General features: G+C 39.3%; 1 protein-coding gene across 4 annotated transcripts in view; it reads right to left on the bottom strand.

Moving 5' to 3' along the window:
• The window catches only part of OSBPL10 (oxysterol binding protein like 10), a 210,927-nt gene that overhangs the window by 98,608 nt on the left and 89,769 nt on the right, over window positions 1–22,550 (bottom strand). For 2 of the 4 annotated variants that reach the window (XM_023752952.1, XM_006087580.3), the window contains exon 4: window positions 7,117–7,308. The exons of the other annotated variants lie outside the window; for them this stretch is intronic. In XM_023752952.1, coding sequence (XP_023608720.1) covers window positions 7,117–7,308 — 192 coding nt within the window. The remainder of the gene's footprint in view (window positions 1–7,116; window positions 7,309–22,550) is intronic. 4 annotated transcript variants of the gene reach the window in all.

Raw genomic sequence — 22,550 nt, 5'->3', positions numbered from 1 at the left:
TCAGCTAATAAAATTCAGTAGGGTGATATTTTACAGTTACTGCTTCCATAGCAAAGGCTGTACATGAATCAAGGTTTCTAAGCAGGCTTTCACTACAGCCATATGCACCAGGATCAAACCAAATCATCCTGAAGGGGGAGAATATCACTTATAAAGACGGCAACCTCATTAAAGCACTTCCTTGGTATGTGTGTTAAGTAAATAAGACAGTGCAATTACATGAAGGAACACGCATAAATTCACATAGCTGGGGAAGGCGCTTCTCCTCCACATATCATACCCCGTGAAAGATTTAAAACCACATTAAATTACACGGTCCCGATACAGTTGAGCAACCCCAGAATAAACCAGTGCAGCGAACAGCTCTCTTCAAAAGGGTATGTACCCCAGAAGCAAACTAATAAAAAAGAGTTTAGCAGGAGGACAATTCCTATTGGTCAATAAATTCTAATGGAAAGCTTAATTAAATCTAAATGTACACCTCACACACACACACTGCAATTCAACAGCATGACCTTGTCCCTCATCAAGCTTCAAAATCCAGACAAAGTCTCCCTATGAAATTGTGTGGGGTGTTTGTTTGTTTGTTTGTCTGTAACATTTTTATTGATTTCAGAGAGGACGGGAGAGAGAGATAGAAACATCAATGATGAAAATCATTGACTGCCTCCTGCACCCCTCTACTGGGGATCAAGCCCGAAACCCAGGCATGCGCCCTTGACTGGAATCGAACCCCAGACCTTTCAGTCCCCAGGCCGAAGCTCTATCCACTAAGCCAAACCAGTTAGGGCGTGTGGGTTTTTTTAAGTCTCAACTGTCACAACTGAAAAACATATTCGGTGAAAGCCACAAGAACCTGGGCTCTACAAAGTTTATTCTGCTTTTCAAATATCTGTTCTGCCCACACCTATGAACATATTTACATTAAAGAAAAATTTTAGTAGGTACTCTCTGTAGAGAATTTTCTTAACTCTAATCCAACGAAAAAAATAGTTAAAATAAAACCAATTGTCGAGCCGAAACCGGTTTGGCTCAGTGGATAGAGCGTCGGCCTGCGGACTGAAGGGTCCCAGGTTCGATTCCGGTCAAGGGCATGTACCTGGGTTGCGGGCACATCCCCAGTGGGAGGTGTGCAGGAGGCAGGTGATCGATGTTTCTCTCTCATTGATGTTTCTAACTCTCTATCCCTCTCCCTTCCTGTCTGTAAAAAATCAATAAAATATATTAAAAAAAAAAAACAACCAATTGTCGATCAGAAATAGTCCCACACAGACACTTAAATCTATACGCAAACATACACATGCTGCCACGCTCTCAAGTGCACAGAACACCTCAGCCGTCACTTAGACAGTAATGAGGAATCAGGGAAAGAAAAAGAACCCGACTTTCCTTCCTTCTATTCAATTCTTGTGCGCGTGCAGGTTTGTACACACACATACATTATTCGTATGAAAATGTAGAAGCAGCCCTGGCTGGTTTGGCTCAGTGGATAGAGCGTCAGCCTGTGGACTGAAGGGTCCCGGGTTTGATTCTGGTCAAGGTCACATGCCTGGGTTTCAGGCTGGATCCCCAGTAGGGGGCGTGCAGGCAACAGCCAATCAATGATTCTCTCTCATCATTGATGTTTCTACCTCTCTCTCCCTCTCCCTTCCTCTCTGAAATCAATAAAAATATATTTAAAAAATAATAAAATAAATAAAAGCATCCAGCAAACAAGAATTTCATCAAAATCACACTGTACTTGTACCAACCAATCTTGTGTCCATTTTAATTAATGTGAGCCATGTTAAAACCTGTTATAATGCAATTAAAAGCATAATAGTTAAAATACAAGGGAATGCAATACACTTCCACCAGTACATACTTAACAGCTGAGGGGTCAAATTGACTTTTTAAAAATACATTCGATTCTATGTATAAAACGATTCCAAAAGCACATTCAGAGGCTCACACTATCATCACTTCCCCAACCCCTCACACCTCACATACTCATTCAGGTGTCTAACCATCCAGTGCTATCAGAGTCAGAGACCATCTGAATATCTGATTCAACTAATCGCTAGGTTTCCCCTCACTCATACCCACCCCACATAACTCCTAAGAAACCCTGGAATGTCTGTACATTCCATTTCTAAAGCCCTCTAACTGCTAGAAAATGGGTCTTTAAATCATTATGTTCAACCAGCATGCCCAGCAATTGCAGTAGGCCTAGAAGATGCAAACAAGAATGAGACATGGCTTTCAGCATAAAAATTCAATGTCTGGCACATAGTAGGTGCTCAATTAATACCTGTAGAATAGAGTCATTGTGTGAGCAAGTTCACAATCAGAGCAGTGCTATCCAAGAGAAATATAATACAAGCTACAAATGGAAGGCACATTCATAAAGTTAAGTTTTCTATAGGCACATTTAAAAAAGATAAAAGAAACATTAAAAAGTGACATTAATTTTTATGTATTTAATTTAACCCAACTTACAGAAAATATTTTCATTTCCACATGCAATATTATAAAACATTATTAATGAAATATTTTACCTTTTTTGTACTAAGTCTTTGAAATCCAATGTGCATTTTACATCTACAAGACATCTCAATTCAGACAAGCACATTTTAAAAGCCCATTAGCCCCACTATGAAGAACATCATGGCAGAAAGTTCTACTGGGCAATGTACCTCCCAACAGAGGGAGGTGGTCAGTATATGTGGGGACAAGAAGGAATGATGAGGTCAGGAGGCAAGGGCAGTAGAGACAGACAGATGATGGAAGTCTTGCTTTGCCAGGCTGAAGAGTTCAACCTTTATCCTATGGACAACAGGGAGTAAGGGTGATATGATAAAGCTTTCATTCAGAAGGGTGGCTTCCTGCAGACCGAGTAAGGCATGAATTAGAAAGGAGAAAACCTGGCAGTGGAGAAGATGGGTTGCATTGAAAGTCATCCTGAAGTTAAAAATCAATGGTAATCTATGGTTTAAACACAGATTCATAGGCCATGATCAATCCACGAGATGAAGTCTCGTCATGCAAGATAAAATATTAAAACAAGGAAAATAAGTGTATATTTCATAATACTAAATTTATTATGCAATAAATGGTTCTTTATTCTGAAATTATATTGCTTTGGTGGGGGAGAGGGGGCATTAAATGTGCGCTGTACTTTGAAAATGTCCTGATTGGACAAAATAAAAAATTTTGCAATACTTATGTTGCTCCCAAGATTCTAAATTTTAGTTTGCAAGAAAACTCCAAAAATCTGGAACCACTGTTTTAAATTATTTCTAAAATTCATTAAGATGGGGTTAGGTCCAATATGTGCATATTATTCTGTATTCTGATTTTCTTATTTACATATGCCCATGCACTAATAATACTGACACGACTTTTAACTTAATATAGAGTAATTTAGTAGGTGAAGTATATTATTGTTTAGTCATTCCCATGAGTTTTGTATTGGATCTATTTAATAGTATGAATAACTTTACCCAAATGAACTTTCTTCCTTCTACCCCCAATTCCATAGGTTATTTCCTCCAGATGTAGTTCCCAATGGAGAATTTATGCGTCAACAGCAATACAGAGCTTTTTTTTGTGTTTAATTCTTATTATTTATCACCAGACTGTAGCAAAAAGACAATGTGCAATGCTGCCAACATTTATTAATACCCCAACCAAAAACAGACTATCATTATTTCTGGTCATCTAAGACAAAGCAGTCTTAATTTCTCTCTCTTGAATTGCTAGTGAGGGTATGTTCCTGTTCTCTTCACAAAGGTACTGAGCCTCCAATTCCCTAAACTCATCCCTCTACGCACTCAAGGGAGGACACTTCTAGAGAGGACTGTGGATACTGACCTTTGGTATTTCAATTCTTTATATTATAATCATTTAATCTTTGAGAATGTCCCATTAGTTTTACCTATGCTTTGGTATTGAATTTAAAATATATTCCATTGCCTTTGGCTGGGCTATTTTTCTTTTATTCTTCAGGAAGTCAGGCACATCTGTCTTGTGTATGATGATTTTCTCCATTGCTTCAGTGGTCCTAAGTTTATCTTCCCTGTACAGCTGGATTAAAAATGGTATTCCATTTTCTTCTAGTTATCCTATATAATAAAAGCCTAATATGCAAATTGACCGGACAGCAGAACGACCAGTCATTATGATGCACACTGACCACCAGGGGGCAAGACACTCAACGCAGGAGCTGCCCCCAGCCCACAGGGCCCAGGCCAGCCAAGGTGAATGCCAGTGGGGGCCCCCCGATTGTCCTATAGATTGGCCCTGACTGCCAGCTAGGCCTAGGGACCCTACCCGTGCATGAATTTCGTGCATCGGGCCTCTAGTATTATAGATAAACTAGAGGCCTAATGCATGAAATTCGTGCAAGAGTAGGCCTTCCTTCCCCAGCTGCTGGCACTGGCTTCCCTCTGACACCCAGGACCCGGGCTTCCCTCGCAGCCCCGGCTTTGTCCGGAAGGTCGTCCAGTCTAATTAGCATTTTACGCTTTTATTATTATAGACAAGAGGAATCTAACAGCAGAGGCCTGTGTACACTGAAATTAATATACTTTTTAAACTGAAGAATCATCTGGTATGAATAAAATTGGCTCAGATAGTTCTCAAGGTGGACCGTCCCCATCATAAAATGACAGATGTCACAAAACAGCTACCCTTCTCTCACCAGAGGGAAGCTGGACACGATATCTGAGCATCAAAACTTTCAACTCCTCCTTCAATTCTCTCAATTGGCAATGTTTGTACAGACTTCTCAACAAGCTCATGTAAAATTAATTTTCAGCAAGAAAGGTCATTGATAGACAACAGCAATCACCTGAAGAAAAATACTCTTGCCTGGGAGTACCCCCCCCCCAAAAAAAAAAATTAAAATGGCTATGGAAACATTTTGCCTAATTATTTTTCATATATTGAGATTCTCCGGGAAAAGTACAATAATCCCCCTGCCCAACAGATGGAAAATGGAGAGAAAAAACAAAAACAAAAAAGCAGCATATATGTAATTGCTTACAAAGTTTAGATTATACCAAATAATCTTTTACATATAGATATATGTAACTAATATAGAAAGAAAAAATAACCCAGAAGTTAATTCACTGAAATATTAACAGTGGTCATCTGAAGGAAGAGAGGATTATGGGTAATTCTGATTTTCTTCTCTAGAGTTCTTTTGCAATGTATACTCGCATTATATACTTTATATACTAGTAATTAGCATTTTATACATATATACACAAAGAACATACTTTTATTACTTTAAAAACTAAACTTTTTAAAAAACAGAGGTAGAAATGGATTTGGCATTATATTAAATCAAATGCTACTAAAAATCAAGCTAAAGTACCTCAACTTTTATTTAGGCCTCTGCTTACTAAACACAGCACCCCTTTTCATATATAGGAAGTCTCTTATCATCACTATAAATCTATCAGAGGTTCATTATATTAGGATTAAAAGAATTCTCAAAATACCAGGAACTTTTAAATTTCCTTTTCCTTTTTCTTTTTCTTTTTTAAAGTCTCTAAGGTACTTTCAAAAAATATCTGCAATGAGGTTTACATAAAAGTGATGAGAGGGTTTTGTGGTTAGTTTTTTTTTTCTATCTGTTAGATAAATATTGAAGCATTTACTGGCAATGTTAAAATGATAAAATATTTAAGATCTCCTTAAAATACTCTAGCAACAACAAAAGAGTGGTAGGGGAAAATAGATAAAACAAGAACAGAAAGTTGCAAGTATTGAGTTGGGTGATGGGTACCATTATTCTATTCTACTTTATGTACATTTAAAGCTTTTCCATAATACAGTTTATTGAAAAGGCGCTATGAAAAATGAAAAGCAATATATACATATGCACATCCATTCCTCATACCATCCAATGTAGCAAAAGTAAACTCATAGCCAAACACTTTTTTTTTTTAAACCTCAGGGTAACTATTTCAAAGGGAGCATATGATTCTGTACCTTTTCTTTATTAGGCAAGAGCATGTGCACGGGTAAATCTACCAAGAAAAAATAAATGTCTTTTATTTACATCTACAAATTTGTTTCAGAAGATTTCAGGTTTTCTGAACTTGGCCACCATCAGACCAACAGTCAGCCATCACAACACTACTTGGTTCATGACATTTAAAAAATCAAATACAAAAGAAAAAATAAATAAGATACAGACTGACTCAAGTAGCAGCAAGACCCTATCTGGGCGTTCCATTCTCCTTCTTACACAGAGGACAGGCTACGTCTCTAAGAGGACAGGCCAGTCCACACACAAGTCAGCTGCAAGCAAAAAGCCTCAGCACTCAACAGAAGTTAGGCAACCAATACCAACAGCATTTCTTTTACATAGTCTGTTCTTGATAACAGTTGCAAAGGATGATATGAATCCTGAGGATCTGGGATCCCCACACTGACGACTTCCCAGTGTATCAGCGTAAAACAACCCCCCCACCCCCGCCCATGTGTTCACAAGGCACTCCCAGTTAGAGGGATTTCACCTGCATGATCACCAGTGAGCCTCGAAACTCCCAGGAGAGTTGGTATAGACTGGCTCACCCCTATTTTACAGATGCAGAAACTCAGGGTTAAAGCTGTCCAAGGATTTGCTCTCAAACAATAGGAGTCTTCGAAGGACAGTGCTCTTCTCACTACCAACCCTCCCCTGGAGTGTGTCTGTGATGGTAAGGAGGAGGCAAGCATTGCATGAAGAGAAGCAGGGCAGAAAAGAGGGGAAATCAGCTTTAGGCCCAACACTTCCCGGGTTTCGAAACACCCTCAATATGTCCTAACTGCCCATGACTTTGTGCTGTCTATTCTTTGCCATGAGCATGAGACTCTGATTGCACTTCTGCATGTTACTGGGGGCTTGCTTTCTCTGCTTTCTGAGCTCTGACAGAGGCCTCCTAACAACTCACTTGACCTAAGAAACACAGAAATCCTTTTTTTTAAACCAGGAGGGACTGTCATGGCTGTGGGGATGGGACATTAGCTGCCGGTCCTCTCTCTCATTATCAAGATGATACAAAGAAAGAGAAGTTGGCAGAGAAACAGTCACAGCCCGCAACTCCCATGGGCCACTCACGCTCGTAGGAGAGCAAAGCCTACCTCTCTGACTTCGTGGAGCTGGCCGGAATACTGACTCTTGGCTCTTCGGGCAGCTGCAGGCGACTTGTGATGCGTGACTGTGACAACACCGGGGGCCCCCACACCGAGGTGTCTCTGGCTACAGGGAGACGCAGAATTGGGTGTTCCATGGGGGAGCAAAGTGAGACTTCGGCTTCGGGAGCTTGGAGTAGTCTAGAATAAGCAACAGGTGTCAAAACTCAACATCCAACGTGCAGAACACAGCTAAGTGTTGGCTTCCATTTATTTTGAACCTCTTAATCGTTCCCCTTCATCTGTTTGGAGAAATGAAGGCACGGGGGTGCTATACCAACACTACATGCCTTCCCACACTTGCTCACACTCACTCACCTAAGAGACTATTAACTAGCCTTCTGATCTCACCCCCACTGTGTCTCCTGCCCCACACTATGGCCATGAAGAGCTACTCAGAGTCTCCGCAAACACCATGGACTCTCCCGGACATGCGCCTCTGCACATACTGGCCCCTCCTACTGGCCCCTCCTCCTAGAATGTCCTCCCCTCCTGGCCGGCAAACGTCAGATGAACCTTCAAGACTCAACTCGGTGTTCTCTGGTGTGTGGAGCACCTCCCTATCTGTCTCAGTCTCTACGCTGCTCTTATTCCACTGCATTGAGATTATATTCATTGTCCAGTTACTTTCTTAAGATATTCTGTCAAACTCATCTTTATATCCCCAAGACCTGGCACATGATTTATTATTATTTAATTTATTGTTTATTAATTTCTTAATACAGGTTTGCTGCCTAAATGAATGTACTGTTATCCACCAAGTAATCCCCATTTGTTAATGCTGTGCTTATATTTTATCCTATGGTAATAAATAATCCAAATAACAACTTAGTGTATGGTGAAGATGGCATCTCAACTTAGTGGAGATGAATTTTTTTAAAACGTGGTACTGCGATAACTGGGCAGCCATCTGAAAAAACAAAACTGGGTTCACCTCTCAGATCACAGACCCCCAAATGGATCAAAGAGATTAAAAAAAAAACACTAGAAGAAAATGTGTAGCCTTGGGGTAGTGAAGGTCTAACACCTCCAAATGCAAAAGCCATAAATAAAAAAAATAAAAACTCAATAAGTTTGAGTACCTAAGAACCTGAAAATTTCTGCATGGGAAACAAACAGATTTTAAAGATTTACTCCCACCATCAACAAAGCCAAATGATAAACTAGGAAAAGTATTTTCAACTTGTTTCCCAGACAAAAGGCTCATCATTCTCATTTATAATTAGGAATATAATGCCTAGGAAGTGATAAGGACTGTAAACTAATTAAACTAGGGCAAGATGTAGACAGTTCACAAAAAAGATAAATGGCCCTTAACCATATGAAAACATGTTCAACTGTACTCATAAGATAAATGTAAAATTCAAGCCACATTTAGATACCATCTTTTACTCAGAAGATTGGCAAAAACCCATAAGTTTGAGTATACCACCTGTGGACAGGACCACAGAAAAACAGGTTTGTGGGAGCATAAGGTAGCAAAAACCTGTGATGAGGACAATCTGGCAGGACCTGTAGCTGTTATAATTGCACTTCCCTGTGATCCAGGGATGCCCTGATTGGGACTGTACCCTCCAATACTCCTGCACCCAAGTGAAATGGCATATATCCCATGTTTAATGGCAAAGTGTGACAAACAACCCAAATTCCCATCAGTATGGGCCAGGTTAAATAAAATATGGCATACCTACTGAATAGAATAGTACTACCAAGATGTAAGAGAATAATAATAAACGTCTCTGAGTTGGTCTGGGGAGTAAAATATCTGAAACTATATAGTTAAGTGAAAAAAGCAAGGTGCAAAGCTATTCTATAGTATGCCGAGTTGCAGCAAAATGTGGAGACTGAGTATTTTTATTGACATTTGTTTAAAACACAAAAAATAATCTAGAAGGATACACACAAAACTAAAAAAAGCTGACACTTATTTGTGGAGAAACGGAGAATGACAGAGTAGGATCGGAGGGAAAGGGAGATTTTTCACTGTATAGTTTATTTTTATATTCTTTCATTTTGAACCATGTGAATGTAGTACCTACCCGATTCTTTAAAAAATTCCACATAAAATTTACATTGTAAATGCCCCTGTACCTCATTGCAACTTGAGAAAAGGCAGTTAGAGGATATGTTGGGTTCATGCCAACATATCAGATATTTACTGAATACCTACTATGTGCCAATGGGAGTATCTACAAAGAGAAATATGAGATGCGTTTCACCATAGATGTTTATGGTATTGCTAGAGATATAAGACACTGAGACTGAAAGACACACACATACACACACAAAGGGAGTGCCTATAAGGTGCTAATTTGGCAATACAGCCAGAAAATGCCTGAGAAGTGAGGAAGAGGAAAATCTACGGGAGTTGACTTCATCCTGGGAGGCTATTCTGAGGGTGAAGAAGACAGAGACATGGCAGCAATGTATGAGGACCTCGGAGAGTCAGGATGTTTGAAGCAGTGTAAGCCTCCTGCCTTGGGTAACAGTCACAGCTCTAAAAACTGTTCGATGTTAATGGCCTATAATTTTAAAAATCACCAAAAGATTGGAGAGAGGATAGAAATCAGAATTTTACATTACCCTGCAATGCCACAGTAGCTTGTAAAGGTTCTCCAGGCCGGAACTTGGACATAATAAGAATACAGATAAAGTTGGGAAGCAGTGCATTGATTTTAAATAACCTTAGGTAACTAGAGAAATATGTGGTCTCAGAATTACATATGCTGTGATTACAGTCAAATACAGCTATCATCTACTTACAGCCCCAATCTTTTCACTCGAAGTGTGGAGGGGGAAAGACACTATCTCTTTAATCCTTTAATGACAGTGAATTTGCCAAAGCATTAAGAGTTTACTAAAATACATTTTCATTGTTTGGGAGGCAGTTCCAACCCAAGAAAAGGCGGATTTTTCACTGGGCTTTGAAGCCAGACCGACAAGTTTCACTCCCCCCAGCTCCACCAGGTTCTAGCTGTGTGACCTCAGGAGAGTTATTTAAGCTGACTGATTAATCATCAATTTCCTAATCTTTAAAACAGAAATGATAATATTGACCCTTAAAAGGCATCATGAATTTTAAATTCTATCATGGAGCTGCATGGCTAAAGTTTGTTTCTTTTCTTACATCACTTAATACTTGATCGATGAAGGCCTTGCTGATTTTTAAAATGTTAAAACGTCACTTAGCACAGAATCATAAGCAGTCACTGACCTGCTCTTTATTTTCTATCGGATCAAAAGTGCTGAGGAAGCCCAAAATATAATTAGATACTTTCTGGAGAACCTATATGCTCAGCAATTAAATTATAAGACTATAGAAGGTAAAATACTTCCAGATTCTGAGTAGAATGAGAACCCATCGGAAATTAAGAGATGAGAACAGCTCTGGCAACAACGGGCACCTCTGCTTGGAACAATATCACCATAAATGGCAATAAATCAAGAAATCCACCCAGAAGCCAACTTATTCCACTGTGGACATCTAGCCCCATGATCATTATTTAATGGCTGTCATTTGAATTCACAAGCAGTAAATTTGAGTTGAAAACCCTTTAATTTCCCATTCACTGTGGGATTCTCACAGTTTAATTCACATGCAGACCTCCTCTTAGAGTAAAATGAGCAAGAGTCTCAGTCTTGGTAAATCCCATAGGTCATCAGGCTCCAGGACAAACAGAGAGCAAAGGCAGCAAACTGCCACCACTATAAACGAGTGGGGTCTTTCCAAAACACAACCTATATAAAACTCCCAGGTTTGGGGCTTAAATGTCAAACACTTATCCTTGCTACTAATCTAAAATAAAGTTATTATCAGAGTTTGAGGAACAACATGGCAGGTTTTTGCCCCAAATATTTACATCAATATTTCTAGGGGGTGACTAGAAATGCCACGTGTGCCATCTGCGGAAGATACTGAGTCAAGGGTAACCATTTCTATTCGGGAATAAGGTTCTCCCTTTCCCTAAGAGAGTCACCCCTTGGGTCTGCCTGATAAGTGGGATGGTGCCTAAGCAGAGAATGTGGTAGCAGGGAAGATCAAGTGCTGACGCACAGGCATTCAACATGCAAGCAGGTTTTATGATATTTTTTAAAACATATTTTTATTGATTTCAGAGACAAAGGGAGAGGGAGAGAGAGATAGAAACATCAATGAGAGAGAATCATTGATTGGCTGCCGCCTGCACACCCGCTACTGGGGATCGAGCCCGCAACCCCGGCATGTGCCCTTGACCGGAATTGAACCTGGAACCCTTCAGTCCACAGACCAAAGCTCTATCCACTGAGCCAAACCAGCTAGGGCAGGTTTTATGATATTTACCAAGCTCTTGGATTGTCCCTACACTCTTCAGTGGATTCATAAATTCCCAAAGATTTTGAGGAAGGGACACACACGTACTTTTGGTATTTAGTGGCCAAAACTGGTATGAAGAAAAGGTGTGACTGGAAATAGAAAGGATGTACTAGAAAGAATATGTTCAGCCAGGGAAATCACACCATGAGCTGGAGACAGGAAGTCTGGTCTGGGAAGCTTAGAGCAGAATCAATTGGACTATCCAAGGCTCCCATAGCATCCCACTGTCTAGAAGAGAAGAAAGAGGATCTAATCCTACAAAACAGTGTGGGGGAGAGATTAGGAATACCGTTTCTAAAGTCAGTGGCCTGGGTTCAAATCTGGATTCTACCACTCATGAGCTGTGTAGCCTAGGAAGGTAATGTGGTATTTTTATTGATGACATTTTACTATTACTACCTCATTGGGTTATTGGAGAATGAAATGAGAAGAGGTAGGTAAACACATGCCACATAGTAAGCATGCAGTGACTGTCATTATCATTCATAAAATTAATAAAAATGAAGCCTTCAGGTGTAGTGGAAGGGGTAAGTAGCCCTAGAGTCAAATACTATATGGACTTAAAGGTTGTTTTTTAAATATGTTTTTATTGATTTCAGAGATAGGAAGGGAAAGGGAGATAGAAACATCAATGATGAGACAGAATCATCAATTGACTGCCTCCTGCACATCCCCTACTAGGGATCAAGCCTGCAACCCAGGCATGTGTCCTGAGAGGGTAATCGAACCCTGACCTCCTGATTCAAAGGTCTACACTCAACCACTGAGCAACACTTGCCAGGCTTAAAGGTTGTTTTTGTCCACAGTGCCTTAAGAAGACATAGCCTTAAGTACTTCCTTAACTTTTTTTTAAAGATAAATTAAAAGTAATCATTCTAATTACTAAAAACACTTTGCTTCAGGAAAAAGGTACATTTAAAATATGAATTCACATTTTCAAAAACCAATCTGTTGCAGAACACAAAGTGCCTGTAGATTATGCCAATGCTACATGGGTACCAAAGATTAAAAAAAAACTACTTTAAATAAGTAATGGGCAATTTCCCATTAGTATTTTAGAATAAAATACAAAACCCCAAATTGAAAAAATAATTAGCTGGTCCTAAAAAATTTCTTAGAACATGTATCAAAAGTTTATAATAGGCTTGCTGAAGCTCAAATTAAAAAGCTGAAAAGAAGGGGGAAATACTTTAAGTATACATTTGTGGCAACCACTTCTACTATACAAAACTGATCTACTAGGAAAAAGAACCGAGGGTCAATTAATTGTCACAGCATCCAAATGATATTTAATTTGGAGCATATTTTCTTCACTTCCTTGAATTTTTTCACAGTGAAGGGGGGGAAAAAAGACTATATTTCAGAATAAAATAGCCCAAGGGAGGCAGGAAAGTCAAGCCAGCCTGGTTATTTATTGTAAAAAACAAATTTAACCAACTAAAAACATTTCATTATGTTCCTTCTCTCTTCCTCTAAGAAAAATTAATGTACCATCTCTATATATGTGAAAACTGAGCACAGAAACTAATTTACTCCTTTTCTTCCAAAAGTAAGCATACCTCAAAATCAACAAAAAAGGAAAGGCATAACAATTTTTTAAATAGTATATTCAGTGCCTTAAAATTATTCAGAATTCCATTTTCCTGGTAGTCAACATCTGAATAAAATGTGGAGTATTATTTTTAATGAGTCCATTCTACTATTTTGCTTAAATAGATCATATGGACTTTTCATTTACCCTGCCTTTTTTGTTTGTTTGGTGGTGTTCTTTAATATTCCGTTATCTCAAGCTTAAAACAGACCTAAAGTAGAAATTAAAATTTTAAAACTGGGACCTTTTCCAAGTTCATTTTCATGATTAAGTTTCAAAATTATACTTAGCTCTCTTTTCCAAATTCCTGTTTTCTTGCAGAAATAGGAATTTCCAAGGCTAGAGAATTTTTCCTTTGTCATCTGCAAATCTTCAATATATCCTGAACATTTTCCAATAACTTTATGCAAATCATCTCTTAAAATACACACACATAAGTATGAGCAAACGTGTGTGCAAAGAAAAAAGAGTGGTTTTCCCCAGAGAGCAGTCTCTAGCCGGCTTATAAACACACCATCCCGAAACCATGATTATACACACAAATGCCAGATCTTTGGAAGATGGGTGCAAGCAAATGCATATATTTCCATTTCTTGCAAATAGAGGAAAAGAAAATGTAACATTTTTGCCTTGTTTTTCCTCGCAACATTTTCAGCCCCCAAATAAAGTATTCGGACTCTTCTCCAACAGCTTATCCCACCACTCCCGGATCCCTAACCCACACTCCGGCCCAGCCTCTGTCTAGGTCAAACTGGAAGGTCCCAAATGGACTGAACGCCTTGGTCTCGTGCACTTGGCCCCCTTACCACACACCACCCCTTCTTCCCCCACTTCCTCCAGCCTTTTCACCTTCCAGATCCACTTGGAAGGAGTCATGTGCCAATTTCAAAATCTTCCACACATCCACCTTCAGCTTTTGCACCTTCCACCCACATCCTTTGTTTGGGACCTTGCAGTTCCAAGTACCAAGATTCCTTTTCTATGCTTTATTCTGAAAGTGTGAAGATTGTTTCTTTCTACTGACCATAATTCACCCATTTCTCATGCTGTGGAAATAGAGAATTTTAGAGCTAGAAGGAACCTCAAGTCTAACCCTCTCTTTTTACAGATCTAAAAACTACAGGCTCAAAAAGGTAAAATAAAACATACAAAAGTAGGACCCAATGACAAATTTCACTCAAGATTCAACTAAGAAAGCCTGATTCAAGACTCAGCCCCTCCAGGTGGCCCTTCTCAACTGAATGAGGACCTAGTCATTTACAACAGTGTCTGACACAAGGCAGACATTAAAACATTTGATAGAAAGGAGGAAAGCTAATATCTGTCGTACATTTTTTCATTTTTACCTTCCCTCTTACCCAAAACTTCAACCCACTCACCTATCATCACAAAAATATACACACAACACTCTTTTGAAAACAGGATAACTGTTCACTATATTCTCTTGGAATTGCAAACCCTCAAAGAAAATAATTTTATTTCATATATGTTGTTTTTAAATAACATGAAACAAGACTTTTTAATGTTAAACTGCCATTTTAACAGGAAAAAAAATCTGAAAACAAGACTAGAAAGAAGTTTCCTTAATTTAGTTACACATCAAAAACCTAGAGTAACCACCATAATTGACATAGAGATTTTAGCTTCATTGCTTTTAATTTTATAAACAAAATAGGACAAGAAAAAAAGAAGAGATAGAAAGACAAAGGGAAGGAATGAAAATGTCATTGAGCATAGATGTGATCATTTTACAAAAAAAGAAAATTAATGAGTCCAGCACAATTGGCAGATATATGAACTTAGAAAAGTCAATAGCATTCTTCTGTATCACCAATAACCAAACAGGAAATACAGTAGAAAATAAGATATTCACAACAGCAAACAAAAACTATGATGTATAAGTATTGATCCAATAAGAATACATACAAGCTTTGTGAAGTATATTTTTTAATTTATAAAAAGAAATCAATGAGGAATTGAGAAAATGAAAATATACATATCAGATTAATTAATGGGACAGCTTAATACTATAAAGATGTTAGTTCTTATATAATTATTCTAATAAAAATTGCAACAGGAATTTGAGAACTCAAATCTACTCTAATATATGAATGGAATAATAAAGATTTGTGAAGAGCCAAATTAATTTTGAAAAAGGAGGACTCATCCTATTACCAGATACAAAATATTAACAAAGCCATGGTGATTATATAGTATTCATGCAGGAACAAGTGACTAAAGTAAAAACTAGAATAAAGGGCATAAAAGCATTTATGTATACACGAGAACTTGGTATATTACAGAGAACTTGGTATATTACCATAAACCAGTAAAGTTAAAAACACAAAAATGTAAAAAATAAAACTACAAAGTTAACAAAAGAAAATGCAGAATATCTTACGTAATTCTGTATGTAGGAAAGCATTTCTTAAAAAGGCCAATAGCACAAATCACAAGTTGAACATTTGATGGATTCAACCATATTGTAAAGAAGGGTTTCCATTCAACAAGGACACTTTAGACAAAATTAACAAATTATGGGCACTGAGAGAAGACAGATTAATATCTATAATATAAAAGGAACTCCTATGAAAGTCAGAAAGCACTATCAAATGGGCAAAAAATAAGAACAGGCAATATACAGAAGGAGAAACATGAAGGACTACCAAGAATATCACAGAAACACAAATTAAAGTAACTAGGAGATTCTACACCCACCAGATTTGCCAAAATTAAAGTGTAAAATAACACCAAGGACACAAAGGAACTGGAACCTTCTGCAATGTTACCGGGAATAGACTGGTACAGCCAGCAGAATTTAGTGAAATATGTATGCATGTTCCTATGATTCTCAAGCTTCCTACTAGGCAGGTATCCAACAAACATGCTCATAGTCACTTGAATATACAAGAATGTTCGCTTCTTATGTACATCAGTAATAAGTTGTATAAATAAAATGTAGATTATTCATACAATAAACAATATACATGCATCAGTTAGAAGTAATGACTTAAGAGGTACTTACGACAAACTGAAAACATACTGCTGAGTTAGACAAGTTTAAAAAATAATAGCCTTAGCCGGTTTTTCTCAGTGGTTAGTGTCGGCCCGTGGACCAAAGGGTCGTGGATTCTATTCCTGATCAAGGGCATGAACCTCAGTTGCAGGTTCCCCAGCCCTGGTAAGGGCTGTGGGGGAGGCAACCAATCGATGTTTCTCTCTCTCCCCCTCTTTCTTCCCTTCCACTCTCTCTCTAGAAATCAATAGGAAAAATATCCTTGGGTAAGAACTTAAAATTTTTTGTTAATTTTATAAATGATTAAGATCTGCAGAACAATACCAGTTATGTCAATTTAAAACACATGCTAGGCAAACAAAACCCATACATCAAGCATGTCAAACTCGTGGCCAGCGGGCTGCTTGCCATACATATTCAGGGAATTGATGCTAACAGAAACAAGAAGAATGGGAGCAGGAGAGAAAGGAAAACAATTATAAGAGTTTTAAGGAACATTCTTTACTTTGTTGAGTTGTACACTTGAAACCTGTATGGTTTTGTGAACCAATGTCACCCCAATATATTCAATTAAAAAATAAATAAATAAAAAACATTTTTTAAGAGATGGCCTTGTTTGGACTGATGAGTCTGCCATGATTCAATAATGATGGTAACAACTTTAATTATAAATATATTTACAATAGCTAACACATGATACTATGTGCCATGAGCTGTTTTAAGTAATATATATATATAGATACAATGGGCCTGGCCTGCAGGGATCGGGCTGAAACCGGCTCTCTGACATCCCCCAAGGGGTCCCAGAGGGTGGTTCTTGGGTGACGCACCCCAGAATCGGGCTCCCTCCTCTCTGGTTCCAGGTGCGTCACCCAACCGCAGCTGCCAAGTCAGCGCAGCTCAGCACCTCTTGCGTTGAACATCTGCTCCCTGGTGGTCAGTGCACATCATAGCTACTGGTCGGATGGTCAGACGGTCGCTTAGGCTTTTATATATATAGATACCTTAAACGATTTAATCCTCTTTATAATCCCATGCAGTAGGTACTATAACATCCATTTCACAAATGAGGCAAACGTGGCATAGAGAGACTCAATATGTTTCCCCAGGTCTCACAGCTAGTAGATAATGCAGCTGGGATTCAAGTCCATGAGAGCTGGCTCCTGGATCCATGCTCTTAGCCACTACACTGCACTGCCTTGCTAGAGGTGAGTCACCCACGCTCTTCAACTGAGCTCCAAAAAAGTCACCACAACTCTTTACAGACCACCATGGCTGATAGCTTAGTTGGAACTGAGGGGGGACAATTACTTTATCATATCAAACAAAGTCCTATACAGCATACCAATTCTCAAATACTTAGTAAGTTCATTAAGGCTAAAATACATGGGGCTAAAATACATTTACTTAAATGTTTTCTTCATCAATTATCTATAATAACAAGGGCAAAGTTTGATGGACAGTATATCTACAGATGTTAAAGATAAAATGCAAGTCACACTCATAACACTTAATGTTTATCCATGCGTTACTGTCTTCCCCTAGACCAGTGATGGCGAACCTATGACAGGCATGTCAGAGGTGACACGCGAACTCATTTTTTTGGTTGATTTTTCTTTGTTAAATGGCATTTAAATATATAAAATAAATATCAAAATATAAGTCTTTGTTTTACTATGGTTGCAAATATCAAAAAATTTCTATATGTGACACGGCACAAGAGTTAAGTTAGGGTTTTTCAAAATGCTGACACACCGAGCTCAAAAGGTTCGCCATCACTGTCCTAGACTGTGACCTTCCTTAGGCCAGGGACTGTTTCTAGCCACAGTGTACCCTATGGAACGTAATACAGGGGCTCACCTTGCAAATGCTATGAACATAATAAATACTGAGAGAGCAATAAACCTCCCAACCTCAATTTTAACCACTGGTTAAACTACTGTTCCCTCCCTTGAAACCTAATTTTAAGAACACCAACAATGACTCATTGGTTTCTCCTCTCCTTTTCTAAGAGACAGAAGAGTTTGGAAATGATACCACCCACACTTAATTATAAGTAAACACAAAATGTCCAAGAGGCAACCAACACACCTTATTCAGAGATCCGAGTATTACTTGAGCATGTATTACGTGCTAGGCAATTGAACTATAACAATGAACAAAACAGACCAATATCCCTGCCATCATGGAAGTGGCATTCTGGTGAAGCAAAGAGATAAAAATAAATAAATCAGTAAAATATAAAGTATTTTAGATAATATAAGATGATATAAAGCAGGGATAATATATATAAGCAATATAAAGCAGAAATAGAGAAAGGTGGGAGGGCTTTCCAGTTTTAGATAGGTGGCCAGGGAAGGCCTTGTGAAATGGTGGCAGCTGATTTAAAGACTAGAATGAACCAAAGGAGTGAGCCACGCTGACATCTGGGGGACAGTATTCTCAGAAACTCAAAGGTGCCAAGACCCTGGGGTGTCTGAGCAAGGAAGACAGCATGGCCAGGGTGGATATGAGCAAGGCACAGAGCACTCGTGCTGAGGTCAAAAAGGTAACAGACTAGAAAGATGAGCTCCTGAATGAGAAATTACAGACAACTTCTAGGCAAGCCAGAGTACCTGGTATCTCCTGAGACTGATTCAGACACTCAGAATGATGAGCCAGTTAGAACAATGGGTTCCAATAAGCTTCTCCCTCAGAGCCATATTCAGATATTACATTGTCATTTGCATACAATTTACATATGCCTACATAGCATGTATCATCTCTATTGGATCATTTTCACGGTAAAATTGTATTACTATGGCCCTGAAGATGGGCAATTCATGATTTATTCCAGTCTCTATTTCTTCCCACATCTCAATGTGATCGGCCCAGAAGATATTTCATGCCAGCAATGAATCACAGAACAAAAGGAGACTGCATGTCAAGGAATTCTATAAATGATCGCTCCTTAATGTGGTGGGAAAGGGGCTCTTGTTTTATGTTTAAACTTCTGTCACCTACCAGGGGGTCAAACCAGCCGTGGGGATGAGATGCCCCAGTGCAATTCTAAGACAGAACATTTCAAGAAGCAAATTTGATTTTCTGACAATCAATAACTAATCTCTGACAGAGGCGCCCCTATGTGCTCAGAGATCATTATCTCCTTCCCAAATGCTCAGGCACAAAAGCATGAAGCTCAAAGGACTCTCCCTACTTGTGTTTCGAGAAAGCTTCACATTGAAAAACTAAATCACATCATTGTCAATGTGCCTCGGCTGCACGCAGAATCCTCCAGGATCTGGGGAATAAAGCCCACTAATTACTTCTTCCCAGCCTGGCATTACTGATGAGGTTAAGACGGAAATGCAAGATTTGCTAAAAACTCAGGGGATCTGGGTAAATGATACGTGGGGGGTTGATAGCCACAGGAAGCTGCAGAAACCTTATAAGCCTACGTGTTGATTAGGAAATTTTCCTGAAAATACTATATGTGACCAGAACCTTTGAAGTGATAGATATTTGCCTTCCTCTTCTCTGCTGCACATTTTATATGTATGTCTCACACACACACACACACACACACACACACACACACTAGTACTCCTATGACCCTCCCTAATTCTCCCTAGGGCACTTCTTAGCAAAGCAGAAATAAACCGTAGGTTCACAGGCTTATGCTAGCACTAAGCTAGGCTTATACTTAAAGCTCAAAGGAATTTAGAGTGTGTGTGTCTTGGATTTTTCAGAATCCAGACACAGGACTTGACAAGTATACAGAGCCAACCGATTTTTTTATTTTTTGCTTACAACTAATTTCTGGATCACAAAGGGAAAAAACCTCACTCTCAGATCTCTCAATTTTTACCAAAGAACTTAAGACAGGAAATCAATAGAAGTGTAAGTGGTTTAAGAATTCGGTCCCTAAAGACAAAACAAAAAAAAACAAATAACAGCACAGCCAGCGTGGCTCAGGGGTTGAGCATTGACCTATGAACAAGAAGGTCAAGGTTCGGTTCCTAGTCAGGGCACATGCCTGGATTGCAGGCTTGATCCCCAGTGTGGGGCGTGCAGGAGGCAGCCAATCAATGATTCTCTCTCATCACTGATGTTTCTCTCTCTCTCTCCCTTCCTCTCTGAAATCAATACACATATGTTTTAAAAAATAAAGAATCTGGTCCCTGTCCTTCCAACCACTGAAATTTGCAGGACCTGGACCATATCAAATGAGTATCTGGCAAAGCTGGAAGCCTGCAGAATTCCCATGGGTGCCAGTAATTTCCATGCAGAAAGGATGTGGGTGGAGTCATCAGAAGCAGCCCCAAAGAGGTGCAGACCATTTTATAGGTGAGGATTTTTGCACTGCCCAATCTCAGGGTATCAGGTAGCAGAATCTGAAAAGCTACAGATGTTCTCAATGTCCTCAATTTAGTGAACTAATTGGATTTCCCACCACTTTTCACTCCTTCCATAACCCCCCTTGACTGCTCATGGCTTGGAGCTTCTCTCTGATTATGCCTACACACTTCTGCTCTCACCAGCTTAGCTCAAGGTCGGCAAAAGCCAACTGTATTTAGTCCCCACTCTGCTTATGCTTGCACACTTATTACTGTAACTGCATAGTTTAAATAAATTGATAAAATATAAATATGAAAAAATAATAATCTTTATGAAACTAAATTGCATGACTTGAAAAATAACAATAAAAGTGAATTGCTAAAAATTGTTGTTGAATTGCATGTGGGCATGATAACTACAAAAAGCCAGAAACCATTTATTTAAAAAAAAAAACACAAAAAAAACTAGGAGGGTTCTGTAATGAGTTTGCCCTGCTCCTTAAAGAAACCAAAACAGGAGATGAGAGGTGATACATTAGAGATATGCTTTCTATAAGAAAAGATGCAGAATTCCTACCAGCAAACCCACACTTGATGACAGGGCCTTGGAACTACATCTAAAAGTTGGTGAGTGAAGATTTTAAGTTAAAATGGCACACATGGTTAAGGTCTGTATACATCACACTTATGATTCCTTGATTTAGCCAACTGTTTTTGATTAAGGGACCATGTCTCCAAATCATCAGCTACGAGGACTTCTCCTGGAGTCTCAGTTGTAAGGTTGTAGAACCCTGGAGAGGCCTGATGGCCAATGTGTGAGCTGCAAGAAAGCAGCTTCTATAAGCTCACTGGCTCAGCACAGGAGAAGTGGTGTTGTCTCACAGGTCAGCTCTATGTTCATACTCCGGGCACAGGGAGAAGGAGGGTCTGATCCTCCAGGACATGGAGATGCAAAGTTGACAGGTGTTATAGAAACACGGACTCAAAATGCTTCTGAGTCAGTGTATTACTGTCCTGTCATCACAGAGGCCAGAGCATATGAAGTAGAAAATTAAAATCTGATTGTTCCCTGCATGAGAGGACAAGAACGATTTCTCCTCATTTCTGTCTCCAGAGACCCTACCACCTGTTGGAGACCAAATTATCCTTTAAAAAAAAAAAGAGTTTGGTCTGATTACAATCTAATTGGATTCCTACAGCTTTAACAGACTTAATGGTGTTAACTCTAACAGATCAACCTGCCTACTAATTCCATCAAAATGAATAATGAGAGGAGGGAAAAAAGAGGTCAAGAGGAGCGGGCCAAACACAGGGCCTTTGCACAGAGCGAGGCTGAGAAAAGCCCCACGGCTCCCACGGGTACTATCAATTCTGGATATTCTGAAGCTCTGAGAGAGAAAGAAACAGTGGCCACCAAAAGTCAGGAGGAGGAATATGGAAATTCCATGTGACAGAAACGTGTGTGTCCTGCCTTACATCCTCTCAACTTACTTTTTTTTTGTTGTTGACACTATTACAGATGCCCCCCATTCCTCCACCCTCTACCTGCCCCCACCCAGCATACCAGGCCTCAGTTGCACTATTTACCTCCTGCTTTCTGACCTGGAGCTGCTCTATGGAAACCAATTCAAAAAGTCAATGGGAACCCACTTTCAAGAGCAAGTACAAGACAGGTACAAGAGCAAACCTAGAAAGGCAAGAAAGAGATAACTCCCCCATGGGACAACCCTTGACCAATGGGACAGGGGAGCCAGTGGATAAATAATGACATCCTCTTACAGGGGTGGAGAATTCTGAAGCACAATCTACATGGTACCACAAGGGTGACCGACGGGTTCTGCTCTCATTGCCCAAGGCATAACAGGACAACAGCATACATTTTGGGTACCTTTGTCAATTTCCATTAGTTCACTCTTCCTGGTCTGGTCTCCCCACTCCACTCAACTAGAATCACATTCCTACACCCAGGCTTCACTTTCTGGGGGAACCTACCTAAAATAACAGGTACACACTGTTTCACAGGATGCCAGGCAGCAACCAAAATGGTATGCTTGCTTTCATCTGTCATCTGTGACATCTGCTGGTCCTCCTTTTCTTTCCCACCCA

The sequence above is a fragment of the Myotis lucifugus genome, unplaced genomic scaffold (assembly GCF_000147115.1).
Source record: "Myotis lucifugus unplaced genomic scaffold, Myoluc2.0 scaffold_39, whole genome shotgun sequence".
NCBI classification, from domain to species: domain Eukaryota; kingdom Metazoa; phylum Chordata; class Mammalia; order Chiroptera; family Vespertilionidae; genus Myotis; species Myotis lucifugus.
This window is presented reverse-complemented; position numbering and strand designations above follow the sequence as displayed.